This window comes from Chanodichthys erythropterus, chromosome 14, assembly GCF_024489055.1.
Source record: "Chanodichthys erythropterus isolate Z2021 chromosome 14, ASM2448905v1, whole genome shotgun sequence".
Lineage (NCBI taxonomy): Eukaryota > Metazoa > Chordata > Actinopteri > Cypriniformes > Xenocyprididae > Chanodichthys > Chanodichthys erythropterus.
This window is the reverse complement of record NC_090234.1, coordinates 21,230,274-21,256,197: the sequence shown is the minus strand read 5'-3', so window position 1 is coordinate 21,256,197 and position 25,924 is coordinate 21,230,274. Positions and strand designations below refer to the sequence as shown.

Genomic DNA, 25,924 nt, shown 5'->3' with positions numbered 1-25,924 from the left:
CCTGAGGAAGCAGTGTTTAGCATGTAAATGCCCTCCTGCGGCTCGCCTGCTGACTTCTCTACCCAGCAGAGAACCAGAGAGGTTCAGACAAAAGCCTGCTGGTGTCATGAAGGCATGCCATGCATTCCATGTCATTGTCACTGAGTCTTTGAAGTTTAGGATGGGGTATCCTTCTGTACTCCTCAGTTGCCTATTTTTTTCTTTTCTTTTCTTTTGTCCTAAAAGATAACATTTATGTACAAAGCAAGAAAGGTGCTGGACATGGATCTTTTGTGTGTAGAGTACGTGCATTGTGTTTGTAATTGATTCAGGCTGAGGGTGTTTTTATTGTGCAAACTGCCTTTACCATCGTTGGGTCTTGTAGATTAGTTTTTCGAGGGTGACCTCGGTTTATGGAGACATAGTGCAGGGGTTACAACCCCTTGTAGCTGTAAAAACACATCATATGGATTTTCCATATGCTACTTAGAGAGCTCATACTGTAGGTCACCATAGATCTTTCTATGCATGTAAATGATGGGTGACCTTATATATCCATTTGCACTTCCTTTGTGTGTTTACTTTGGTGTAGTTCACCCCAAAATTTCCTGAAACCCATTTGACTTGACACCACCATAGCCAGCATTCATTTACATTTCACAGTTTGAAAATTCTGTTAAATTGTAAATTTTATTGATGAAAATTCATTAAAATTTCATAAGTTAAAACAAATAGACAAAAGTCTTACAGGTTTGGAATGGCATAATAAAGAAAAATCTTTTGTTGGTGAACTATTCCTTTAACCCAAGCTTTTCATAATATAATCATATTCAAATGCAGCTAAAGAAGAAATTGTTTACATTTGGTCTGTCGAGTCTTTCTTTCTTTTTCTTTCTTTCTTTCTTTCTTTCTTTCTTTCTTTCTTTCTTTCTTTCTTTCTTTCTTTCTTTCTTTCTTTCTTTCTTTCTTTCTTTCTTTCTTTCTTTCTTTCTTTCTTTCTTTCTTTCTTTCTTTCTTTCTTTCTTTTCACAAAGGACTTATGCTGACATGTCAACAGCTTTTGTCAGCCTTAGTGCATATCATATTCACTAATTGTGTTGTATGGTATAATGTTATATTGGATGTATAGATGGGGGACCTGAAAGGTAAGGACAGATTGGAGGAAGCTACAATGCATAGAAATTTCACTGGACGCCGCGAGGGGCTATTGAGTATCCTCTGGTTTTTGGCAGGGGTCTGATTACATGCTCAGGTTTCTTACTGACTGCAGCACTTTTATGAAGCTTTAGACTAGGCATGCCCATCAGCATCGTTACAAAACAAAAGGAGAAATATTTATTGGTTTGATCATTTTGTGTGGAATAGTTTTGCAAGCTTGTGTATTTGAACGTATGTAGGGTTTAATAGACCTATAAAGTGGCATATGATTGAAATGGTAGATTGGCAGTTGATGTGACCCTTTTTAAACTTCCCCGTAAGTGGTCCAATATGGTGTCCGTTTAGGACTGACCTAGCAATTAGAGGTTAAAGTGGGTCACATGTGCTCAGTTTGGCTTCTAAGCCATATGGATGAAGTCTAAGAGTGAAATTATGGGAGAAAGAGTGACTTTACTCTAAAGTGCAGCATGTGATCACTAGGTTTTCCCCTTTGATTGGTGTTAAGAGGACATATTAATCTAATCTGTAATTTGTCTTTCAGTTAAATCTGATCTAAGCCTGTGTCTTTTCATTTATTAAGTAGGTGATTCATCTATAACACATGCCTCATGTACTGCTCAACATTTGAAAGCTCAGGAGCCACAGTGCAGGATTCTTTTAGCCCATAACCACACTTCTTTTAAATCACAGTAATGGCAAATAATATTATGCTATGATTTTTTTTTTTTTTTGGCTGTACAACATTCTGTTGTTTCTTATCAGTAACACACACTAAAATTAAATAATTTTGAGAGAGTTTACTTTGTAAGTTCCTCTACCTAAAAGTATGTAAACATTATATTCAGGTTTGAGGGAGACTGTGTGACCAGAAGTCTGTAATGTCTGCTTCAGTGCTGTTTGAGTAGTCTCAGTGGGAAAAACCCAAAGAATATATTTAATCAAGTTTTGTTGTTCTGTCTGCTCCTGTTTACTGATGCAGTAAACCTGTGTCACATCTGTTTCTGTGTTATTATGGATCAAGGACACCTTATTTGCACATCTCATAACTCTCTCTGCATTTAAAAAGAAATCCTGTAGACAGCGGAAACAGGATGAGATGCTGTTATTATCCTTATGCTTAATTACAAGCACTCAACAAATTCCCTGTCACCTGTAAATACAGAAAGCTTTGCTCAAATTCACAATATCCTTTCATTTATCTAACAGTGTTTTCCAGCTCACCTCAATGCAGCCCCAACCATATATGTTGTATTTTTCTACCTTATATCCTGGTGTATACCTTCGAAAAATTAAGAGACCACTCCAAGTTCAGAAATCAATGTTAAGTGGTCTTTTAATTTTTTCCATAGCTGTATATATATATATATATATATATATATATATATATATATATATATATATATATATACACACACACTATATTGCCAAAAGTATTGGGACACCCACATTAAATTCAGGTGTTCCAATCACTTCCATGGCCACAGGTGTATAAAATCAAGCACCTAGGCATTCAAACTGCTTCTACAAACATCTGTGAAAGAACGGGTCGCTCTCAGGAGCTCAGTGAATTCAAGCATGGTACCGTGATAGGTTGCCACCTGTGCAATAAGTCCATTCATGAAATTTCCTCACTACTAAATATTCCACGGTCAACTGTTAGCGGTATCATAACAAAGTCGAAGCAATTGGGAACAACAGCAACTCAGCCATGAAGTGGTAGGCCACGTAAAATCACAGAGCGGGGTCAGCGCACGCTGTGGCGCACAGTGCGCAGAAGTCACCAACTTTCTGCAGAGTCAATAGCTACAGACCTCCAAACTTCGTGTGGCCTTCAGATTACCTCAAGAACAGTGCATAGAGAGCTTCATTGAATAGGTTTCCATAGCTGAGCAGCTGCACTTGTGCAATGCGAATCGTCGGATGCAGTGGTGTAAAGCACGCTGCCACTGAACTCTAGAGCAGTGGAGACATGTTCTCTAGAGTGACAAATCAGACTTCTCTGTCTGGCAATCCGATGGATGAGTCTGGGTTTGGCATTTGCCAGGAAAATGGTACTTGCCTGACTGCATTGTGCCAAGTGTAAAGTTTCATGGAGGGGGATTATGGTGTGGGGTTGTTTTTCAGGGGTTGGGCTTGGCCCCTTAGTTCCAGTGAAAGGAACTCTTAATGCTTCAGCATACCAAGACATTGTGAACAATTTCATGCTCCCAACTTTGTGGGAAAAGTTTGGGGATGGCCACTTCCTGTTCTAACATGACTGCACACCAGTGCACAAAGCAAGGTCCATAAAGACATGGATGAGCGAGTTTGGTGTGGAGGAACTTGACTGGCCTGCACAGAGTCCTGACCTCAACAACATAGGACACCTTTGGGATGAATTAGTGTGGAGACTGCGAGGCAGGCCTTTTCGCCAACATATCTCCCTTACCTCACAAATGCACTTCTAGAAGAATGGTCAAAAAATCCCATAAACACACTCTTAAACCTTGTGGAAAGCCTTCCCAGAAGTGTTGAGGCTGTTATAGCTGCAAAGGGTCAGCCAACTCCATATTAAACCCTATGGATAAAGAATGGGATGTCATTAAAGTTCATGTGCATGTAAAGGCAGGCGTCCCAAAACTTTTGGCAATATAGTGTATATCTGTAAATGCCTAGTTCTGTCATGAAACTCTAGATGGCAAAGGCTGATGCAGGCTTAACGCAAACTGATGATATTCTCAGTGTTAACTACTTGGCACAATCTCATTGGTTCAATGAGCTTGCTGCTCACAACATTTAAATGGCTGGTTAGATATCACTATAGCATTTTGCAGCATGCTTCCTCTGAAACCCCTGACCTTCCCTAGCTCCACCTGTATAGATCTGCTATGGGTAGTTACTGCAGCGTATCAAGGTATGTATTGGCACTGGCAGTAGCAAGACCCTAAGATTTTAAGTGTATATACTTAAAATCTTGGGGTCTTGCTACTGCCAATACATACCCTGATACACTGCTGTGCATATGTAAGTAAAAGTTTTGTGTAAAACGTCATACATTTTTTTCAGGAATTGTTGAATAGAAAGTTTATCTTTATAACATTATAAATATTTTTACTACCAATTTTGATCAATTTAATGCAATGCTTTGCTTAACAAATATATTAATTTATTAAAAAAAAATCTGACTGAAACTTTTAAATGACAGTGTACAGTGTATAGTTTTTTTCTATTTCAAATAATGTTTTAATTTGGTAATTGAGTTGAAGATACTGATGAGACCGTGTAGATTTGATGGACACCATCTGAAAAATAAGGGATTAATTAAAACCACATCTTTTTATTCAAACACACCCAAGGCCATAATATGTCCAGGACACAATTCTCATCTTTGAGAGGGAGGAAATGTCAGGAAAGCTCAGTTTCCTTATAGAAGTTTGCAGAGGAGTGTGACTGAAAACATACCGGTGTGGATGTTGTTTTTGGCCATTCTTTCTGGCCGCACATCCCACATATCCTGAGCACCTCAAACTCCTCAGACTAACATGTGACACCTATTTTGATGCTATTGATGTATGACTAATACCAGTTTTACTCAAAACAAAGCTTAGATACCAAACTTTCCAAATCATTTGGTCCCTTGGCATTCAAGATAAAGGGTATCCCAGTTCAGTCATAAAGGAATGAGGGACTCCCCAAAGAAAAAACATCACAAGCGCCTTTTTATTTCTGTAACGGCAATGAGTAAAAGCTGCCATATCTTTTACAATTCATGTTAAATCACATCCTGGTGAGTGCAGCTTTCATCCACCAAACAATCTTTTTGGCCGATGGCAGAGAACACGTTGGCCCTGAATGTGTGCCGAGAAAGGTCATGACTGTGAGGGAGTCTCCGTGGAGAATTGTAAACTAAGATTCCCACCCATGTAGGACCTGAATCATGAGGTTTAGCATTAACCCTTATGTAAAAGCAAACAGCAGGATTATTGAATTGTTAGCTGCTTTGGTGATATATGTGACGTTTTGGCTCGAGGTAATAAGAAGCATGTGTCGATGTCATGTTCTCATAGCTGCTCGTGTTTCAGTGTCCTTGTGGGTAAAGCTGTGTTTGCAGTTCATTAACCTTTATTTCCTGTGTAAAGAGATGAAAAAAATGAAGATAGTCATACTTCCTTTAACCTGCAGTGAACACTGGAGTCTAATTAACTTTACTGTTTGCATTTCTTGCATGTAGGAATTGCCAGCAAATAGAAAACATTTCTATGATAAAATATTTTTAGTGACTTACTATGGATTTTTTTGTGTGTGTGTGTGGAAGATTTCCTATTTGTTAACAAATGGGCTCTAAAACCTAGTTCAGTCATGACAACTCTCGGAGTGGATTATTTCAACTAGCAATTATTAGCATAGGGCATGGAGTTTACATAAGCTTGATTTTAGCAGACAAAATCTGCTACACTGCTGCTGCTGAGCAAATACAAGAATTTTGTTCATCTTATAGTCAAAATCACAAAGAAAAAGGACAGGCTGCTGCAAGAAAATTGTAGAATCCCCATAGCAGGTTTCTACAGGTGGTACTGGGGAGGAGGAGGGACGGAAGTTTTCATAATCGCGCATCGCAGGCTAGGGTACAAGATATATGATTACGTGGATTAGGAAATACTTCTGATTGGCTGATGCCATGGCATTGGAAGAACCAATCAGCGCTCGGTTCATTGCTTACATATGTAGCATTTAAAGACAGTAGCTGCGTGGTTTATTCCTTTTGTAATTTGATCGAGAGGACATAGCGTAATGGTGTATGATGCACGGAACAAGCTGTTCTTAAATGAGTGTCCTGTCATTCTTAATTCTCTTTCCACTCATTATCTGTGAAGTGGACTGGGATAATGTTCCACCAATCCTTGTTTTATACTGACTCATCCACAGACTATTGGTTTTGGGCTGCATGGGGAAAAGATGCTTTTACTGCTTGATAAATACAAGCAGCACGACTCAACGGTTCATGTGCTCGTCGTCGCCTAATTAGGACCTGAAATGGATAAATATTAAGTGTGCATTAAGTAAATATTAAGTGATGGTTAGTATGCAACAACAGTGGGAAACTCTGGATATTCGTGCAGTGTGCGCTTGTCAAAAGATTAAATCCGGCCAGAAGCTTGTGACATATAAACGTGGATCAACCCGATAATTTATTTAGCATTCATATAAACACTACGTTCAGATTCATCAATCGGAACAAATTCATTCAGATTGAAGGAAAAAGTGTCCATGTATTGTTGGCACAATTCCCAATGTGACCTTTTCCCAAAAGGTAGGCAGCATTTAATCTTCTTTTGGCCTAGTTCTAATGTAGCATTGCATGTATCCTCCTTGTAGAAGTCAATCCCATAATGCATAACAACATTGTCAATAAAAAATAAATAAATAAATAAATAAAATATGTTGCATACTTCCTTCCTATGCATAGTAGGTGAAAACAGTATGTGAAAAGAATATTATGTCCAAATTCACAGTATAAAGTAGTCGAAAAGTTCCCAGATGTCCTACTACTACTACTAGATTCTGAAGCATACATCAATTGTACACTTTACTATCCCATGAGGCAGTGGGGGAGTAGTTGGGAATGGCAATGAAGCGATCCAAACGACGCTGTAAAAGCTAACATAGTGGAGTCATACCGTATAGAATGTACTTGAAATTCATTCTTCATCGAGTGTAGTACTTACTCAGACAGTGTGTGATTTCGGTCACACCTACAGTAGAGTCTGTTTAAATTGTTCTAAAAAAGGTTACATTTCAGTTAGAATGCTGTCTCAGAAGGTTAATGTCTACATAGGCAGTAGACAACAAGGCTGCTCACTAGGTTTTGCCACAGAACCACTGAGAATTCTTCCAGCAGTGAATTCTTCTAATATTATGCTGAGTCCTTGCTAGATTCACTGTGTTCTTGGCTGAGGTTTGAGGACTGTCCACCCTACTGCTGCTTAGCATTTGTTAATGTCATTCCCACATTCACTGGGGGCAGCCCCAGTGATTTGGCTGTGCCTCCTGATGAATTGTTCTGAGGGGCTGATTTCTCCATTGTTTCTCAAGGGGTTTGGCAGACGTTGTAGGTTTTTTGAAATATCTGCATGCCTCATTGTGTCCTTTCACTGTTTAAGTGAACTCTAGAGTTTTTTTTATCTAGTTTATCAAAACCCTAAAGAGTGATTTTGCATCCTAGACTCATCTTGCTGTAAATTCAGTGCTCCGTCAGCTCTGAGGATAATAAGAAAAAATAAAACACAACATAGTTGTTATTTTGAGGAGTGTGCTCTGTCATAAAGTTATACAACTTTATTCATTGAGATTTTAGATTTTAGATTTTCTCAACTTTTAAGCAAAGTACTTCACACTTCTAAAATTAGTTTTGTATTGTATGAAAAAAATAAAATAATAAATTCACTCTTTTTCAGTGGATTGAAATTAAAAGTCAGATGTTTTAAATTAAAGTCAGATGTAGACATGACCAGTGTTGAGTTTTATTTTTATTTTTTTAAATCTTTTTATTGTTATTAATAGTAATTTGTCTTTTATTTTTTGTCAATATTTCATTATATCATATTGTAGTCCATTTGTTTCTGACTGAAGTGGCATATAATTTTGCTAAAAAATACTAGTAATTGCTAAAATAACGTTGAATTAAATTGTAAAATGTACTTCAGCAATTTTTTCATTTTTATCTTTAAAATCCTTTTTTTTTTTACAGTATAATGTCCACTGATGCATGTGTGCATATTTGTAAATTTCTTTAGGAGAAATGTTTGTAGTTTGACATTGCTTATAGAGTGTCAGTTAGCATGTGGAGGGTCTCTGTCACCAGCTCCCGTAGGCTTGTCTGAACAAGTGCACAAGCTCTGGATAACTCTGTAACTGCACCCTGCATGAAGCACAGAACATGAGGTGGCCCCTGTCAAAACTAATTGTGACTTTAAAACAGAGAACATGATTTATATTGGGGGTTGGTTTCAGAATTTATGTTGGAGGTGAGCAAGTTTTTTAGACAGCTTGTTCCAAGCTGAACTGTGGAGTTAGCTACTGTTTGAACTTCACTGACACAGTTATGAAATGATTTATGACATCTCTGACTCCTAAACAGAGAATACAGTCAATTTTGTTTTAACTAGGTAGCATAGTTTGGTTTTTCTAGCATCTGTTAACTATGTATAATAATTACAGAGGTCAGTAAGATTTTTAACATGCTTCTGAAAGAAGTCTCTCAAGGTGGCATTTATTAGACAGTAAAAATACAGTAAAAACAGTAATATTGTGAAATATTATTACAATTTAAATGAACAGTTTTCTATAGTTTTGATCAGTTTTGATATATTTTAAAATTCAGTGTCTGTTAATCCCCAACCATAAAACTGTTGTGGATTAACAGTTTTAGGACCCTTGACCAGATGTGTCGAATGAAAGACCAGGAGTCAGAGATGCAATCAATTGAAGAATACTGAAAAATAGTTTGCAGTTTCATCAGCAGAAGCCAGCTTCAGGTCTCACAAGGAGTTCGTAGTCCGCTCTGCGTACATTCACATTTCCACACCAATTATATATTACTAAGGTAAAAATGATTCTGATTGGCTAAGAGAAGATAGACAAGATTAGAAATCTTCCACATTTGGACAGATAGTAAGAAGCGTATCTCCATGCATCAGGATGCGGACGAGGGGACCCTGGATTTAGGGACTGGATGTCCCTTTGAGGTCATGAGATGGCGTCTCTCAGTCTCAACTCTCAACTGCCAATTGTCAAGACCTGCACAGAATATTAGATTTGATTTGAAATTCTTCAGTGTCACATGACTCTTCAAAAATCATTCTTATATGCTGATTTGCTACTTAAGATTACTTATTGTTAGCAATGTTGATAGTTGTGCTGCTTAAAATTTTTATCTTTTTTTTCAGGTTCACAAGAGCAGCATTTATTTGAACCTTTTTTTGTAAAACTTACTTAACTGTCTTTTTTGATCAATTTAATGCATACTTTGTTAACTACTTACCACAAACTTTTCAATGATAGTGTTATGTTGCTGTTGATAATTCAGTGTAAAGTGTCTCTGATGCAGCATTTCATAAAATTCCTAAATATCTCTTTTTTTTCATGCCTTGCAAGCAAAGCACTGATATTTTCTTTCACAAAATACAAAAATCAACCAGAGGTGTAGAAAATGACTAAAACCCCTACTTTAAGCATAAATGTTTGTATCTAAGAGGTGTTTTGGGTGTTTAAGCAGCTTGTTTCTGTGTAACAGTGGGTCTCTGGAATTTCTGTGCCCCTAAAAAGGCTGTAAAAGTAAGTTGAAACAACTCTAAATTCCATCCGCCAGGGCATTTAGAAGCACCGGCGTATACAAAAGGACGCCTTGCAGGCATTTTTGGTAAGAATATCTATCATCAGAGACACTCTTTCACAAGGACAAAGGGGAGATGGAGCTACGGGGGAGGAAAAGGTCCCAAGCTCGTCCAATGACGAAGCAGCCCCCTGCTCTTTTTTTTAAAATATGTTACTCCTCCTCTAAACTTTTCCTGCCTGGCTTGTGTGCTGATTGTGGTGAGTTTACGGTGAGCCAGGGACGAGTCTCTGTGTGTGTGGTGTGGATTACTGTTGAAGGCATGTCAGGATCCTGCTTGAATTGCTGAATGACTGGAAGTGAGCGTGATGTCTGAGCTAAGGTTTTGGCTGTGCCTCTTTATTGTGGTGTGCTTGAGGATTTGCCACACACATGGCTGGTTCTGGTACGATGATTCAAATGCAAAGGGCACCCAGACACCGGCCTACCTGTCTACCCTAAGGCCCACATCACCACCGAGGACAGAGCCGCCCAGAACAGCAGGTACAAGTGCTTCTGTAACTGTGGTGGAAAAAGAGGTCAGTTACAATGGAGGTCATTTTGAGGGGGAATCAGAGTTCATATCCAGGTCTGGGTTGGGGGTTGAATCTGAATCTGTAAATGGGTCTGAATTTGCTTCTGGATCCGGATCTGGATCTTCTCAATTTGAAAGACAGGATGCCTATGTTACATCAACCAATGTTTCTGGTATTGCTGGTGAAAATGCTAGTTTGCATGTGGGAAACCTCAAACTGGAGACCAAAGTGGACCAGATGGATGGACTTCAGAGCGGCAGTGACCCAGCATACAGTCAATTTAATGAAAGCATTAATGTTAAAAATGTTAGCATTTATAATAATAATAATAATACTGAGCATGATGAGTATGATAACACGACGTTGTATTCCTCTGAATACTCTGTCTCCGATAATCTACTAACCATTGAAAGTGAGTATTTTGTAGCTCGCATGCCGGTCGTCGAATCCTCACGCTGCTTGCCAGTCGATCCTGATTTGCCATTTTGCACCAGAACGAGAGTGGACAGTTTCATGGTGCCTAATTTTCTAAATCAAAGCAGCGTGGAGGAAGTTCAGGTTGTTTTAACCCAATGGGCATGGCTTTTGCGGTCAAACTGCCATCATAGTTTGGAATGGTTTTTCTGCCTGCTGTTGACACCGCGGTGTGGCCCACCTGGACTGCTGCCCCCGCTGCCCTGTCGCAGTTTCTGCGAAGTCCTGCGTGACAGTTGCTGGACACTCCTGGATGAGGGCCGCCTCCCCGTGGAGTGTCACTCTCTGCCTGAAGAAAAGCATGATGGGTATCGGTGCTTGTCAGTTAGTAACCAGAAAGGTAACGGACGGTTAGAATGCCATCCCTCTCAAAAAAGAGAGATGCATTTTCAACCAGTGCCACCTGTCTGTCTGTTTGTCATCCACCAGTATTGGTGAGGGCTTTTGTTTGTCTCTAAGTGTTGTGTGGTCCTCAACGGTTGTAAGCACTCGGAGTCTCTGGGGAGATGTGTTTTAATGCATTCACTTTGCACGCTTGTCAAAACTGCATGGAAGTGTGAAGGATGACTGCATGGCGCTACTAAATCAAGTCTTTGCATGTTTATGTTTTTGTATTTCAATAGACATGCAACTCTCAGTTCCCACGGCCTTGGATTGTTGCGGTTTTCAGAATTTGATTTCTTCTTTTAGTTACCCAGCTCCAAATATTGGCTAAAAATGGAATCCTTCAGTCAGAGTTTTTGCAGCTGATACTGACAACCGATTTCTTGTCATCTTGATTGGCTGATTCCGATCCCATTCATTCAAGCTTTATATAAGTGATATGTAAGCTCTCTGTTGACTGTCACTGTTAACTCCTTACACATTTTGAAGGCATTTTTAATGATTTCATGTGATTTATTTAAAATATTTAAATGGCATATTTAAAATTAATACTTATAAAAAAAACAAGTTATCATCAATTAAGTCATTTCTTAGTCAGCTTTTCAAATTTTGAAGAAAATCGATTTTGATCATGTTTTGAGGTTATGTTAAAACACTGCTAAGAAAACCCCAGAAAAAGTGATTCAATTTATTGATTTATTTTGTTATTATTCATGCTTGACATGACTATTAGAAAGCATATGTGACTGGTCATAAAATCAAAATTGGGCTTGTTCACAATCATGTCAAATGCATCTGGGCCAAATTTTGTGTTGATATCTCAAAGCAATCAAAAGTGATGGCATTTGAAACCATGGTAGTCCAAAAATCTGTGTTTTACTGAACATAAGAAATAATTTCATTGTGTAAACACCATAATGCATAAAAATATTTAGAATTACATAGAACAAGTAATAAGATCCTGGTTGATGTGTGATGATCTTTCAGCACTATTTCAGCTGTGTGCTTCTATAGACCAGAGAAACAAGAACACAGCCATCCTTAGAATTTTGTGTTTGAACTTATATGGCATTGTTGTCGAAGAGTAATTAGCTGATGAAGTGGATTTACTTGTAGAGTTATAGAGTTAATGAAAGTTAGCATGAACATTGTAATGTTTGAAGCGGATGTCATAACAAATGTCAGTAGACTGGGAATTTTTTAAAACGAGTGGTTCATTCATAAATTCGGAAGATCTTACCTTCATGCTGTAGAAATACAAACGGGAAGACAGAACAAAATGAGCATAGCGTTAAAATGGTGCAGGGCTACATAAGGTCTATTCTGTACTGCACGTTAAATTCAAGACCTGTCAATATGAGAGATCGATCCAATCCATGAGAAATGTCCCTACTCACCATACCCCAGATCCAGTTTCCAGTGGTTAAACTTTTAAATGAAGTTGGAAAACACTGTGTCATGATCACAACGCTATCAAAGTCCTATAGCTTTAGCCAAGCAGCATGTCATGTCACTCTGTGAGGGTTTTCTCAAGATTTATGCATCATGTTATGTTTTGTGTGGGCTTGTCTGAATTGAGACAACTATGTTTTATTACTGTTTTGTGAAGTTACAAAGCAGAACATGGCGTGAAAGCCTCATGGGCGTCTGCGGCAACCTTTTACGGTTTTACGTCATCAAATTGCGATTGGTTTGTGAGATTGGCCAAATTTATTTGAAATTACACCATTTTCAACTAAAATCACCTTTTATGTGCTTTGGCCATTCATTTACATGATGTTTAAATGGCATTTTGGAGGCCTGAAAAAGCAAACTTTTGAAAACTACAAAAGTTTTCACTGATCTGTGTGAACAGGGATCATTTCGACAGTGGTGTTGTCTGTATGTGAAAAATGCAAATGAAAAAATGTTCAGTTTTTCGTGCATCATTGTTGTGTAAACATATCCTACCAATAGAGTCATAAAATGTCATTATCGGCTGATACCGATCTGTGGACGATCGATCGGAGCATCCCTAACTAAAAATTTTGTCTGTGAGGGTTATCTGTTGAGTGAATTAAAATCAAGAATGGTTGAAAATGCCCTGTAAGTTCATCAGTCAGAAGATTTGGGAATCATGACTCTTAACCAACCTGTGAAGCACTGAATACATCCAGTATCAACAACACACATTCTTCATAACCTAATCTGATGGTACATTTAATTTTCCAATGATATAAACAGGGATCTGCTAAAGATTATTTAGTATAATAGCTTAACTTTATTTTAGCAGTTGAAGGAATGATTGGTAGTGAGAGGTATGACTTAAACTGTGACTTCACCCTGTTTGTCGCAGTTGCACAGATAATCATAGTTTCAAATCGTTTCCATGGTAAACTTGGTGATCTTAAAAGAATAAATCCATAAGAGATTGTCAAACAATTTACCATAAAAATACCCCGCATTCTTTCTTAACCTACATTCAAGTGGGGTATCTTAGACCTGTTATTTGTCAAGTATAGGTAAACACAGAGAAACACCTCTGCACATTACTTTTCTCTAATGCATACTGTTCCTTATCTGAGTATGCAGTTAGTGGTCAAATTGTTAACCTATCCATACATCACCAATAAACTGGATTACATTCCTCCATGCATGCATGTTAAGGCAGTGGGAAGTCCCTTTACTTTGCTTTATTAATAAATAGCAATGCAAGTTAAACAGAGTCATTTGTGGTGCTATTAGTAGGTATGTTGAAAAGGCCATGAGCTGTTCTGGTTGTAAGTTGATTTGGTTTTATTGAATAAAGATGGTCAAAAAGGAGTCTGCTGTACTTTGCCTGAAAATATGTGTTTTTCTTATTGAAACATGAGCTCTTTTTATTGAATATATGGCTGGGAAGCATACACTTTGATCTTGAGTTGTTTTTGACAGTGAATTACGTTCATATGACTTTCCCCTCATTCCAGAGTTTGTTCTTAACAGTGAAGGACAGATAAATGTTCATCATCTCTGTGGCTGGAGGAGAGAAACATCTGTATTGTAATAAGTATGTCTTTGTGCTGAGACGCAGTAAATGCAGTTTCAGGTTACATTTTTGGCTGGAGTGACTTTAGCACAGAATTGCTAGTCCATATGTTCAGGCTGAATTTATGATTGCAATCCTCTGCCAAGTAAATCCTGAGAGCATACAGTGGGTATTTGAATGGTTTTGTGATAAACATCTAGAAACATGGTTACAGAATAAACTGTCATGTGAAGCAAATTAACATATATAAATACACAATGAGAAAATAGAGTCATGATGAATAGATTTCATTTGGCAGTTGAGACTCTTGCTTGAATTTCCAGTGCTGTTCATTTGCAGTATTTTTAGTGCACTATAAGCTGTGTTTGCTGAGGCCAAAAGGCCTTTATCTTAAAAGAGTGTCTAAAAAAGACTTTATCTTTCAGACAGCTTGTTATATTGACAACTTTGAGTGGACATCATGTTTTAGGAGCCCATCCAAGTCATTCTGAAGGGACACAGCGGAAGAAAGTCTCTTTGAATTATTTTGAGAGTTTAGGGGCACAAAGCTTTCACATTTTATTAAGGCAAGTACACTGTAAAACATTTTCAGCTGGTTAAACTTAGAAATGAAAGTTCACCTGCTGCCTTAATAATCTGAGTTAACTCAACTAAAAATAAGTTAACTCAACTTGAAGATAAGCTTTGTTTCAACTCACAAATAGTCAAGACAATGCATAACTTTAAGTTTGAATTTTAACTTAAAATAATGTATTGTCTTGACTATTTTTGAGTTGAAACAAAGCTTATCTTTAGGTTGAGTTAACTCACATTTGGTGGCCAAAACAATAGTTTGATACTGTAAGTTTTACATTACCTTTTACAGTTTTGTGTCATAAAACTTTTACATTTTGCTAAAAAGGCTCACTAAGGCTACATATATTCGATAAAAATACTGCAATATTGTGAAATATTATTACTATTGATAAGACGTTTATATATATATATATATATATATATATATATATATATATATATATATATATATATATATATATAATTTAAAAATGTAATTTATTGCTAATGCAAAAAAATGTAAAAATGCCAAAAAATTTAATCAACATTAAATGTTGATAAGAAAAGTTGGAAATGGTTGCAATTGCTTTTTTTTTTTTTTTTGCAATTTTGTTACAAAGCCTATTATAATATGTCCTCTCTCTCTCTCTCTCTCTCTCTCTCTCTCTCTCTCTCACTAATATATATATATATATATATATATAAAATTTAATGGCAGGCTTTGTTGTGACAACTTACCCCATATTGTGACTACTGGGGCATGTTGTCACAGAAGTTCAACATGTTTTCAATGAACTTCAATGAAATTTTTTTTGAAAGCCAAGACTATGTATGTGCATGTATAGGAATTCACTCTCAAAAATAAACCTACCCTGAGAAATTTTCACTTAGAAAATTTAGAAAATGTGTACTGTAATCAGTTTATTTTTCTCCCTTATATGTTATGTCCTGTTTACACCTGGTATTAAGATGTGTTTTGGTCAGTCAGATCACAAGTGGACAACACTAAATACAGGTGTAAACAGGGTCTAAAACGTTTTGAGCTTGTTCACTCTTGACCACTTTCAGAAGTAGTTGAAAACGCATTAGGCTGGATTGCTTTCATAGTGTAGATGCTCATGTGGTCAAATGCATTCAAAAGGCCACAAAAGAACGCCCTCTCTCCGCCTAATGACTTAAAGGGATAGTTCACCCAAAAATGAAAATTACCCCATGATTTACTCACCCTCAAGACAACCTAGGTGTATATGACATTCTATTAAAGTTATATTAAATAATTTCCAGGGTAATCCATGCTTTATAATGGGAGTGGATGGTGACCCAAAATTTGAAGTCCAAAAAATTTCACCCATAAATTATAAAAGAAGTCAACATGGCTCCGGATTTAAGCACCATTTGTAAATGGGTACATGTCTCCCTCGTCTACTTGTGAACCGATCGACCAAAACGCATTGTAATACCAGGTGTAAACATGGACTTAGATTCTGCTGCAGAATTAGAGATGTGTTTGTGTGTATATGTTTGAATAATCTAACCATCAACCTCTATTAGAGTCATATAATAATGGAAACATCTAAATTAAATTAGATTAGGCTGTGTTTTCAGACATTCAAAGGCTAATTTATGGCAGATAAGATCAAACCACAATATTATTGTTTTTTTATAATGCAAGCAGCATGTCAGAAAGCAAGGCTTTCTCAGCAGCTGTGGTGCTGCCTACTGTTCATGTTGTGTTCATAGTTTTAGTTATGCTAATTATATGGTTCTCATGTTAGCTACATGTAAAGGATTTGACATTTATTTCAACGCAAACTAAAAAGTGAATTCCAGGTGTTCTGCTTGTTTTGGAAAGTGAAATTGTCAGGGGCAATAGATTAAGGGTGACAGCGTCTAGCCATTGTTAGCTTTTGTGAGTCTCTGGGCCCATGTGCAAAGTACAAGCTAATGTGTAACAGACTGTCTAGTCTTCCTTTAACTACAGTTGATTGTTTTTTTTGTTAATTAGTCTGTTATGTTATGGTATTTGTATTCCTCATCAGAATTCCCTTCTGCTCACCATTTCTGGGGAAACTACACTGAAACCTTAACTTAACCATTGAAGCATTTTAACAAAGCACTGATGATGTGAACACATCATCAGTTTTTAGATGATGTGTTTATCTGGCACAAAAAAAAAAAAAAACAGTCTAAATTATGATGAAAGTATTAAATTGAAAAATAAATTTGCAGTAAAATACATTGCATTTGCAGAGTTAGCAAATGTTAATTTTTTTGTTTAACCGATTCATGTAAATTTATTCACTGTATTTCTTTGATGTACACTACCATTCAAAAGTTTGGGGTTGGTAAAATGTTTTTAAATTAAGTCTCTTGTGCTCACCAAGACTGTATTTATTTGATCAAAAATACAGAAAGTTTTCTGTCGTTGCTCACCTATCTAGTAAAACCTAATATATATTAAAGCATCTTTGGTATTTCCATGGACATCGAGGGTAACGCGGATATGACATCATTGACAGGTGACAGAATAACACGGGCCATTACACTAGCTGAATTATCTGGATTTAAACATTGTTGGAAACTTTTGGCATCATGTAAGTACACAAGCCAACAAAAGATAAAATATTGTTCTAGTGGTTTTTAGATATTTTAATTAAAAAAATCTTATATATTGTGCCTTTTAATGAATCATTTATTTAAAAAAAAAATGGGGAAAAAATCCCAAACTTGAACTGTATTGTATCACTAGAGCTACTACAAGCTACTGAAAAGTAATTCTGTTAGTAGTGTCACTACTTTTAGTTAGGTCCTCCCTCTCACTGCTGCACACACACTTTCATATTCTGTACGGTCCTGTCTCATATCCTCCCATGACTGTTCTGAAAGCTTTCTCAAATAGTGTCACAGATCATAATGGGGTTATGTAGTGTCTGGACTCCAGTGAAGCTTGTAGATGGAGCTATTAGATTTAGAAAAAAAAATGGCTTCAGTGGGAAAATGGAAGTGATTGTGCAAGATTTCTCATTGGGTCAGAGGCCCTCCATGGACCTTTTCCACAACAATAGAGCCTCTGAGTGGCAATAGACAGTGTGCTCAATTCATTCTGTAATGGATCAACTGAGAGGGCAATTCCTGCAAATGCCAAGATGACTTGACTGTCGGGAAAAAAAGTAAAAATGTGGAAGTGTTGTGTTGAGAATCTTAGCAGAGATGTCTTTTGTGCCTGTATTGCGCCTCCAAGGTTAAACGGGTTTGCTGGGGTAAATTGGCAGTGTTGATGTCACTTTGGATCATACTTCTTTCTTCCATTGTATTGGCAAAGGATGCTGTGCAGGTTTCCAATTGCATGGAACTGTATTTCGGCCTTTAATGCTCTCTAGCGTCCAATAAAAGGTACAAGTCAACAAATCTTTAATACAAGCCTATTTGCTTTAATTAGGTCATGTGGCGTTTTGATTGCTGACGTAAAAAATGTAGGCCCACTCTTTACACCCCTACAAGTGATCACTTTCAAGCTTCAAAGTGCAAGATTGGCGAGTGACGCTGATGATTTTGCATTTTCTGTCAGGATTAAGAGGGGATGCCTAGTAAAGCTTTAGAATAAACTGATTACAACTCACATCTTAAAGTTTTTGATTAGAAATTGAGAGTTAGATTAAAATGCCAAACTTATGTAATCAAGCTAAAACTCTCAGAAAGTTACAAGCTGCTTGTTTATGTTGGCTTTAGTATATGTGGGCTTGAAAGAGAGGGTTAATTATTTTTTTTTAATTTCAGTTCAGTTTCATGCACTTCCAGGTACTATTGAAGGTGATGAATATAGTTTAAATTATGAAACATCGTAAACAATTAAGCAGTTTAATATAATAATGTTTTATAAGGCCATTTGCTATTCAGATATGCCCCTCTTGTCAGCATGCGGACTCTGCCCCTATATGAAATATGCCCTGATCAGCTATAATTTGAGAATATTTTGATGGGTGACTTTGAAAGTGTAAAAGGCCTGAAGTTTAACATTACATTTGTGTTTTCAGTAATAAATCCACCCAGAAAGGTTATAGCACCTGTAAAAGCTTTCATTTTTGCTTTAACCAACCTATTTATTTTCGAAGAGGTCAACAAGACTACTATGGATCGATAGAAAAACAGGCACTTTAATTAAAATGCTAATATTTAACTCAAACAAGGTGACCCTTTAAGCTCTTCACCATATTACAGCAGGCTAGTAAAACATTGACCACATATTGATGTCAAGGTTGGTTTGTTTGGTGAACATATGGATGCTATAGGTCATTAGCAGTGTGTGACATGGAAAGCAGTTAATAAACTAAAACTATATTGTTTTGTACAAAACCAGATCAACCAACTGACATAAAATGGTTTTTGCCAAAAGATTTGCTTTCAGTAAATTAGAATAACTTGCACATTTATAGTTGCTTTGTATTACTCTGTAAGAATTATATTAGCAAATTTAATGTTTTACTTTTTATTTTATTTTTTATTTTAAATGTTTTTTTATTTGAATTATTTTTACTTTTTTAACACTTTTTTTTGTATGTAATATACTTTTTTTCAATCCAATCAATTCCTGATAAATAAAATCAAGTCCTACATGTCCCCCCTTACCCCAATGCATTATGCATCAGTAAATCAGTTGCGTCCATTTACTTTAAAATTGTTATTTCTGTCTTCCCTTGCTAGACCAAGTAATGATGATACTGTCAAAAATTGAAGCACTTTTCAGTTGCAAAAATATTGTCTTTATGATAGTCATTAGTGTCAAATATCTGGGTTGTTATATTCATGTACAAGAGCAGACACACAAGGCCTCAGGACTTCTGTCTCATTTTATCCCAACATACATCTGGATTCTAGAATTAGAATTTATTGCCTGCTGTCAGAAAAGCAACAGTCCAGGATTCTGGTTTCCCTAAAGTGATTTTCACAAGCCCAACATTTCTCAGAAAACTTGAGTCTCGTGTTGATATGGCCATTAGCCATTCGGAGCGCTGGTTTACACAGCAGCACCTGAACATGTGCAGGAATGCAAGGTGATCTTCAAAAGCTCCTCCTCTTCTAAGCTTGTCATTATTCTCTCATGATCTAAAGACACATTTTACTTTTTGAATAGTGAAACTTGGAACAGTGGTTCTCTTTCTATGTCTAAATCAACCCAAAGAATAGGTTGACAAACTAAATGTTATCCACTAGAAATGCATGTCACACCAAAACCACACGTAAGGTGTTTTCTTTTCTATTTCTTTCATGTGCGACAAAAGCAAGAGGGGTTTTGTTTCAACTCATAACAAAGGCACCATTTGAAGAACTTAATGATGAAAATGTAAGCCCCTAAAGGACTTTGATCCTTGTTTGATAAATAAGACCATGTGGCTGTGAGTTATACTTGCTAGTCTTTTTCAGGAAGTTTACAAGTCAAGTCATGGTTCAAAACATTTATTTTTCAACATTAAAGCAGCTTAAAGTTCTAGAAGTTGGCATCATCCTTTGTTTCTGTAAATAGTTACAAAACACACATTTATGCAGTAGTATAATTAACTTTTTTGTTTTGTTTGTTTGGCTGTCTTGTCATGCTGTTTTGTTTTAGCTTTCTTTTCATGCTGTTCTGCTTTTGTTTTGTTTTGTTCTCTTTTGTTAGGAGTTTGTTTGACTTTCTATTCATGTTGTTTTGTTTTGCTTTCTTTTCATGCTACTGTGATTTGTCTAACAAAACAAAATCATCTTCCGTATTTTTTTAAGCAAGAAACACACTGTCCTTACTTGTCTATATTTAACAAAGCAGAATCGCTCAGAGGATGAAGTGTGTGTGTAGGCAGGAAGGGTCTTAAGCTGTCCAGCTGTAACCTCACACCTTTCCCTCCTCCTCATGACATGTCAGCACATGGACCCTGTGATGTTTCCATGTCTAGCATATCTTCACAACTAGCTAAATATGTCTGTGCTGAGTGATATTAGCATGAGTTCGGAGGTTTCTATCCATAAGTCTTTAGGGCAAGCCTTTTGATCTCACCCAACAATCTTGAGTTTGATTACTATATGCACTCATAATCATCTGCAAAAAGTATCCAGTGTTGTTTTTTTATTTTGAGTTCATTTTATTTTATTAAAATTAATTGTCTCTAAAATGTCACTTTACGTCAACTGCTGATAACATGGCTTTTTATTTTGGAGAAACCTAAATTTGCAGTGGTTGGCATGGAATTCCCATGACTCAGGTCAAAACAAGTGTTATCCTCTTGAGTCTAGTATAAAGTACTTTAACTTATTGCTGCCTCATGGGTCTTAAAATATCTTGTTTTTAGGGTGTTCACATATATATATACTTTTTTGTCAGTGCATTCCATACATAGTAAATTACATTCTCAAGAAGGTCCTCTGGGAACAATAAACAAAGGGGTCACTTTCTATTAAAACTGGGGAATTTTTACTAGCTGGTGAATGTACATTCTTATTTAATCTAAAGGGTTGTATTTTGGTTCAGGATATCAAAAAGTCCCAAATATTCTTTAGAGAGCCAGCTGTCTGTTTTATTCACACATTTTCCTCCTGAAAAAAAAAGTTATCTCACCAAAGATACTATATACAGCCAAAAATAATACTTTCTCACAGTATTTCACAACTAAAGTCAAGACTCACTGCTTGATTTTCATCACAGCTGTCAATGTTGAACACTTTACACTACAATATTTGTTTGAGCAGACTAATAAAGTGCTTTTTAACCTAGTCTGAGCCTGCTGCCCATCCCTGACCATTCACTTTTGTATTGTTCTTTGTAAAGTCCATTTATATTGTTTTCCTTTCCTTTCCTTCCACAGAAGAAAGTGGAGTGTCACTGTTACAGTTAATTGGCGATCCTCCACCTGATGGCGTCACCAAAACCTTTGAACATGATAACAGCCCCAGCTATATGTTTGGCCCAAATGCCAATGTGGGACAGTCAGCTGCGGCCCACCTGCCCAGCCCTTTCTACCGTGATTTCTCCCTCATCTTCAACATAAAACTCATGTCTGCCAAGCCTGGCGTCATATTCTCCATCACTGACCCAACCCAGAACATCATGTATGTTGGTGTGAAGCTGTCGGCAGTGAAAAACGGCAAGCAGAATATTATCTTCTACTACACTGAGCCTGACTCGCAGAGTTCATATGAGGCGGCCAGATTCACCGTGCCCTCAATGTCTATGACCTGGACCCGGTTTTCCATAAGTGTTTTGAATGAGCAGGTTTCCCTCTACTTCAACTGTGACTCAGATCCTCAGGTCCTCAATTTTGAGCGGTCCCCAGATGATATGGAGCTGGATGCCGGGGCTGGAGTATTTGTTGGCCATGCTAGTGGAGCAGATCCAGATAAGTTTGTGGTACGTACAAGGACCCTACTTTGATATCAAGAAAACTTATTGAAAAACAAGTCAAATTAAGGTTAGCTAAGGTTAGAAAAGGGAAAGTGCAATTAATATCTCTGTGGTTGAGTGACTCCTGCATGATTTGATTGCTCAAATTGGCCTGTTTAAAAAAACAACATACAATCGGTGGTTGTAAAACAAAAGTCCACTCATCTTTCCTTGTTTGAGTAGAGTAGTTAATTGCTTTAAGAAACCACAGGGGAGCAATTAGCTCCTGCTAGCTTTGTGTGCCGATGTTTAGCAGCTGACCCCACAGCTTGATCTCAAATCAGTGAAAACCAGTGGACCGCTGCCCTATTCTTTCCTCTGTATTCTTTGTTTTATTTGTATCCCTTTTTTTTATTAAACAAATTATTTATCATTTATTTGTAAAAGTAATGTTTTGTATTTATTTATATGTTATATATTATTTATATATTTATATGTATTTTAAAATTTAATTTAATATTTAATGTCATTTAATTTCCTATATATTTATTTTTTTGTTTTATGATTTTAATTAAATTAATATTTTTATTTTAATTTTTATTTTATTATTTATTATTTAATAAAATGTTTATATATATAAACATATATATATATATATATATATATATATATATATATATATATATATATATATATATATATATTCAAAGTTATCATATGGATTCATATATAAAGAAATATATATAAGAAATATATAGCCAATTAAATTACATATAAAATGTAAAAATGTAAAATAAATATAAATACAAATATAGCACTAATAAACAAATAGCTCATATAAGCCAGCAGATTCTTTACCAGCTGCTGTGCTACTACAGTAGCCTAACTTATCTGTGAAGTAATGTGATTGAATTTCCTGCCTTGTGTCAGCAATCATGCAAATGCTTTTAAGCATATTGTTCAATAACCATAGTGAAGCAACTAAGGACAGTAGGAATGCCTCACATTTCCCAGAGCTCATAATGTCCACTCAAAAGCAGATGGATCTTGTTCAGTTCAGTATGACTCCTTGTTTCATGTGGCTTCCATTTCCTGTGGGAACTCCACCATAAGGAGATGGCCATCATAATTACAGACCTGATTAGGCAGGATATGATTGCTATTCCATCCCTCTCATTAAGAGCATGTGCTTATCTGCAGAACTGTTGGGGCAATCAGGTCTGTAAATCTGACCCTGTGTTGGGGCTGTAAGAGGTTCTCGGCGCAGGTCACAGCATTACACAAAAGGACAATTAAGCCATCTTAAAGCTTCCTTCACTGCATTCTGCTCCTAAACCTTTGACCTTAGTTTGTGAGACATGAGAGGGGAAGTCCTGTCAGATCTTATTAACCCAGGAAATATTAGGATGTTTATGCTTTTCTTATTGAAAATAAATGGTCACCACACCAGTCATCCTCCAATAAAATGACATGAAGCACAACCAAAGTACCATAACAGTAGTCCATACACTATATTTCATATGATAGATTTGTGTGGGGAACAAACTAAAATTTAGCTACCTTATTAGTGAGCAACGGCTTAAATGTTTGTCTTTTCCTCCTCAAAGTTATCATATGGATTCAGAAGACTTAAAATAAAGCAGAAATGGTTGTATGGACTACTTTTGTTGTGCTTTTTGTCATTTCTGGAGCTTGACAGATCTTGGTCCACATTTATTTTTCATTGTATTAGAAAAAAAAAACAATGTCAACATTCTGCTAAACAACATCTTTTGAGTTCCACAGAAGAAAGTGAGTCATAGAGGTTTGGAACAATACAAACCCGATTCCAAAAAAGTTGGGACACTGTACAAATTGTGAATAAAAAAGGAATGCAATAATTTACAAATCTCATAAACTTATATTTTATTCACAATAGAATATAGATAACATATCAAATGTTGAAAGTGAGACATTTTGAAATGTCATGCCAAATATTGGCTCATTTTGGATTTCATGAGAGCTACACATTACAAAAAATTTGGGACAGGTAGCAATAAGAGGCTGGAAAAGTTAAATGTACATGTAAGGAACAGCTGGAGGACCAATTTGCAACTTATTAGGTCAATTGGCAACATGATTGGGTATAAAAAGAGCCTCTCAGAGTGGCAGTGTCTCTCAGAAGTTAATGGGCAGAGGCTCACCAATTCCCCCAATGCTGCGGCGAAAAATAGTGGAGCAATAGCAGAAAGGAGTTTCTCAGGGAAAAAATTGCAAAGAGTTTGAAGTTATCATCATATACAGTGCATAATATCATCCAAAGATTCAGAGAATCTGGAACAATCTCTGTGCATAAGGGTCAAGGCCGGAAAACCAAACTGGATGTCCGCGATCTTCGGGCCCTTGGAAGGCACTGCATCACATACAGGAATGCTACTGTAATGGAAATACTCTCGGTGAACACAATCCACCGTGCCATTCACTGTTGCTGGCTAAAACTAAAAAAATAGGTCAAAAAAGAAGCCATATCTAAACATGATCCAGAAGCGCAGGCATTTTCTCTGGGCCAAGGCTCATTTAAAATGGACTGTAGCAAAGTGGAAAACTGTTCTGTGGTCAGACGAATCAAAATTTGAAGTTCTTTTTGGAAAACTGGGATGCCATATCATCCGGACTAAAGAGGACAAGGACAACCCAAGTTGTTATTAGCGCTCAGTTCAGAAGCCTGCATCTCTGATGGTATGGGGTTGCATGAGTGCGTGTGGCATGGGCAGCTTACACATCTGGAAAGGCACCATCAATGCTGAAAGGTATATCCAAGTTCTAGAACAACATGCTCCCATCCAGACGTCATCTCTTTCAGGGAAGACCTTGCATTTTCCAACATGACAATGCCAGACCACATACTGCATCAATTACAACATCATGGCTGCGTAGAAGAAGGATCCGGGTACTGAAATGGTCAGCCTGCAGTCCAGATCTTTCCATAGAAAACATTTGGTCTATCATAAAGAGGAAGATGCGACAAAGAAGACCTAAGACAATTGAGCAACTAGAAGCCTGTATTAGACAAGAATGGGACAACATTCCTATTCCTAAACGTGAGCAACTTGTCTCCTCAGTCCCCAGACATTTGCAGACTGTTATAAAACAAAGAAGGGATGCCACACAGGGGTAAACATGGCCTTGTCCCAACTTTTTTGAGATGTTGATGCCTTGAAATTTAAAATCAACTTATTTTTCCCTTTAAATTATACATTTTCTCAGTTTAAACATTTGATATGTCATCTATGTTGTATTCTGAATAAAATATTGAAATTTGAAATTTCCACATCATTGCATTCAGTTTTTATTCACAATTTGTACAGTGTCCCAACTTTTTTGGAATCGGGTTTGTATGAGAGTGATTAAACGATGGCTGAATTTTCCCTTTTTAGATCAATTATCCATTTAATGAGACGTGTATGTTAGCCATTGAATATAGAAATGTGTTGTTTTGGAGGATTGTATTGAATGTTATCCCCATCTGCATTGAAATTGTGCCAAAAATCATAAAAAGGAAATCCCACATGGAAGACCGATAGCAATGTGTTTTTAAAGCAAGATATCAGGCACACATTGTCATCTGACTGCCAACGTTTCTGTCATGCAAGGCAATGGCAATAGCAGTGGATTCAATCTCTAATGAGCAGCTGCCATTCAACATGGACTACATGTCACCACACCTTCCATGACCATCAAAATAAGTTTACCAATCTGTACTTGTGCATTCTAGGGTGTTATCGGTGATCTGAGGGTGGTTGGAGACCCTGGGGCGGCTGAACGGCACTGTGAAGAAGAAGAGGATGACTTTGATGCGGTAAGTTGTCTTTTCACACCTCGCTCATTTGGAGCATTTTTTTTGGCACGTTTTCTCCCTTAGCTCGGTAGGTTTAGACATTTGAATCACGCTCAGATCCGCACCAAAATAATCGGTCAGAGATCACTTGAATGAGGTGGTCTTGGCCTGATTGAAAATGAACTCTGGAGCAGTTCGGTTGTGGTTCTCATTTCGGAACTATGTGAAAGTGAACCAAACCAAGAAGAACATGCAAAATTGTAACATTTTAGACCCTGTTTAAGCAAATGATATACAGGGCTGAAAACGCCCTAAG

General features: G+C 36.9%; 1 protein-coding gene across 8 annotated transcripts in view; it reads left to right on the top strand.

The window, feature by feature from the left end:
- The window catches only part of col18a1a (collagen type XVIII alpha 1 chain a), a 92,432-nt gene that overhangs the window by 42,318 nt on the left and 24,190 nt on the right, over positions 1–25,924 (top strand). For 2 of the 8 annotated variants that reach the window (XM_067409326.1, XM_067409324.1), the window contains exons 1-3: positions 9,695–10,837; positions 21,277–21,818; positions 25,546–25,629. In XM_067409326.1, coding sequence (XP_067265427.1) covers positions 9,817–10,837; positions 21,277–21,818; positions 25,546–25,629 — 1,647 coding nt within the window. In that variant the 5' untranslated portion in view covers positions 9,695–9,816. Of the gene's footprint in view, positions 1–9,693; positions 10,838–21,276; positions 21,819–25,545; positions 25,630–25,924 lie in introns of those variants that run through there. The other 6 variants (XM_067409329.1, XM_067409328.1, XM_067409327.1 and 3 more) reach the window with 5 other exon arrangements.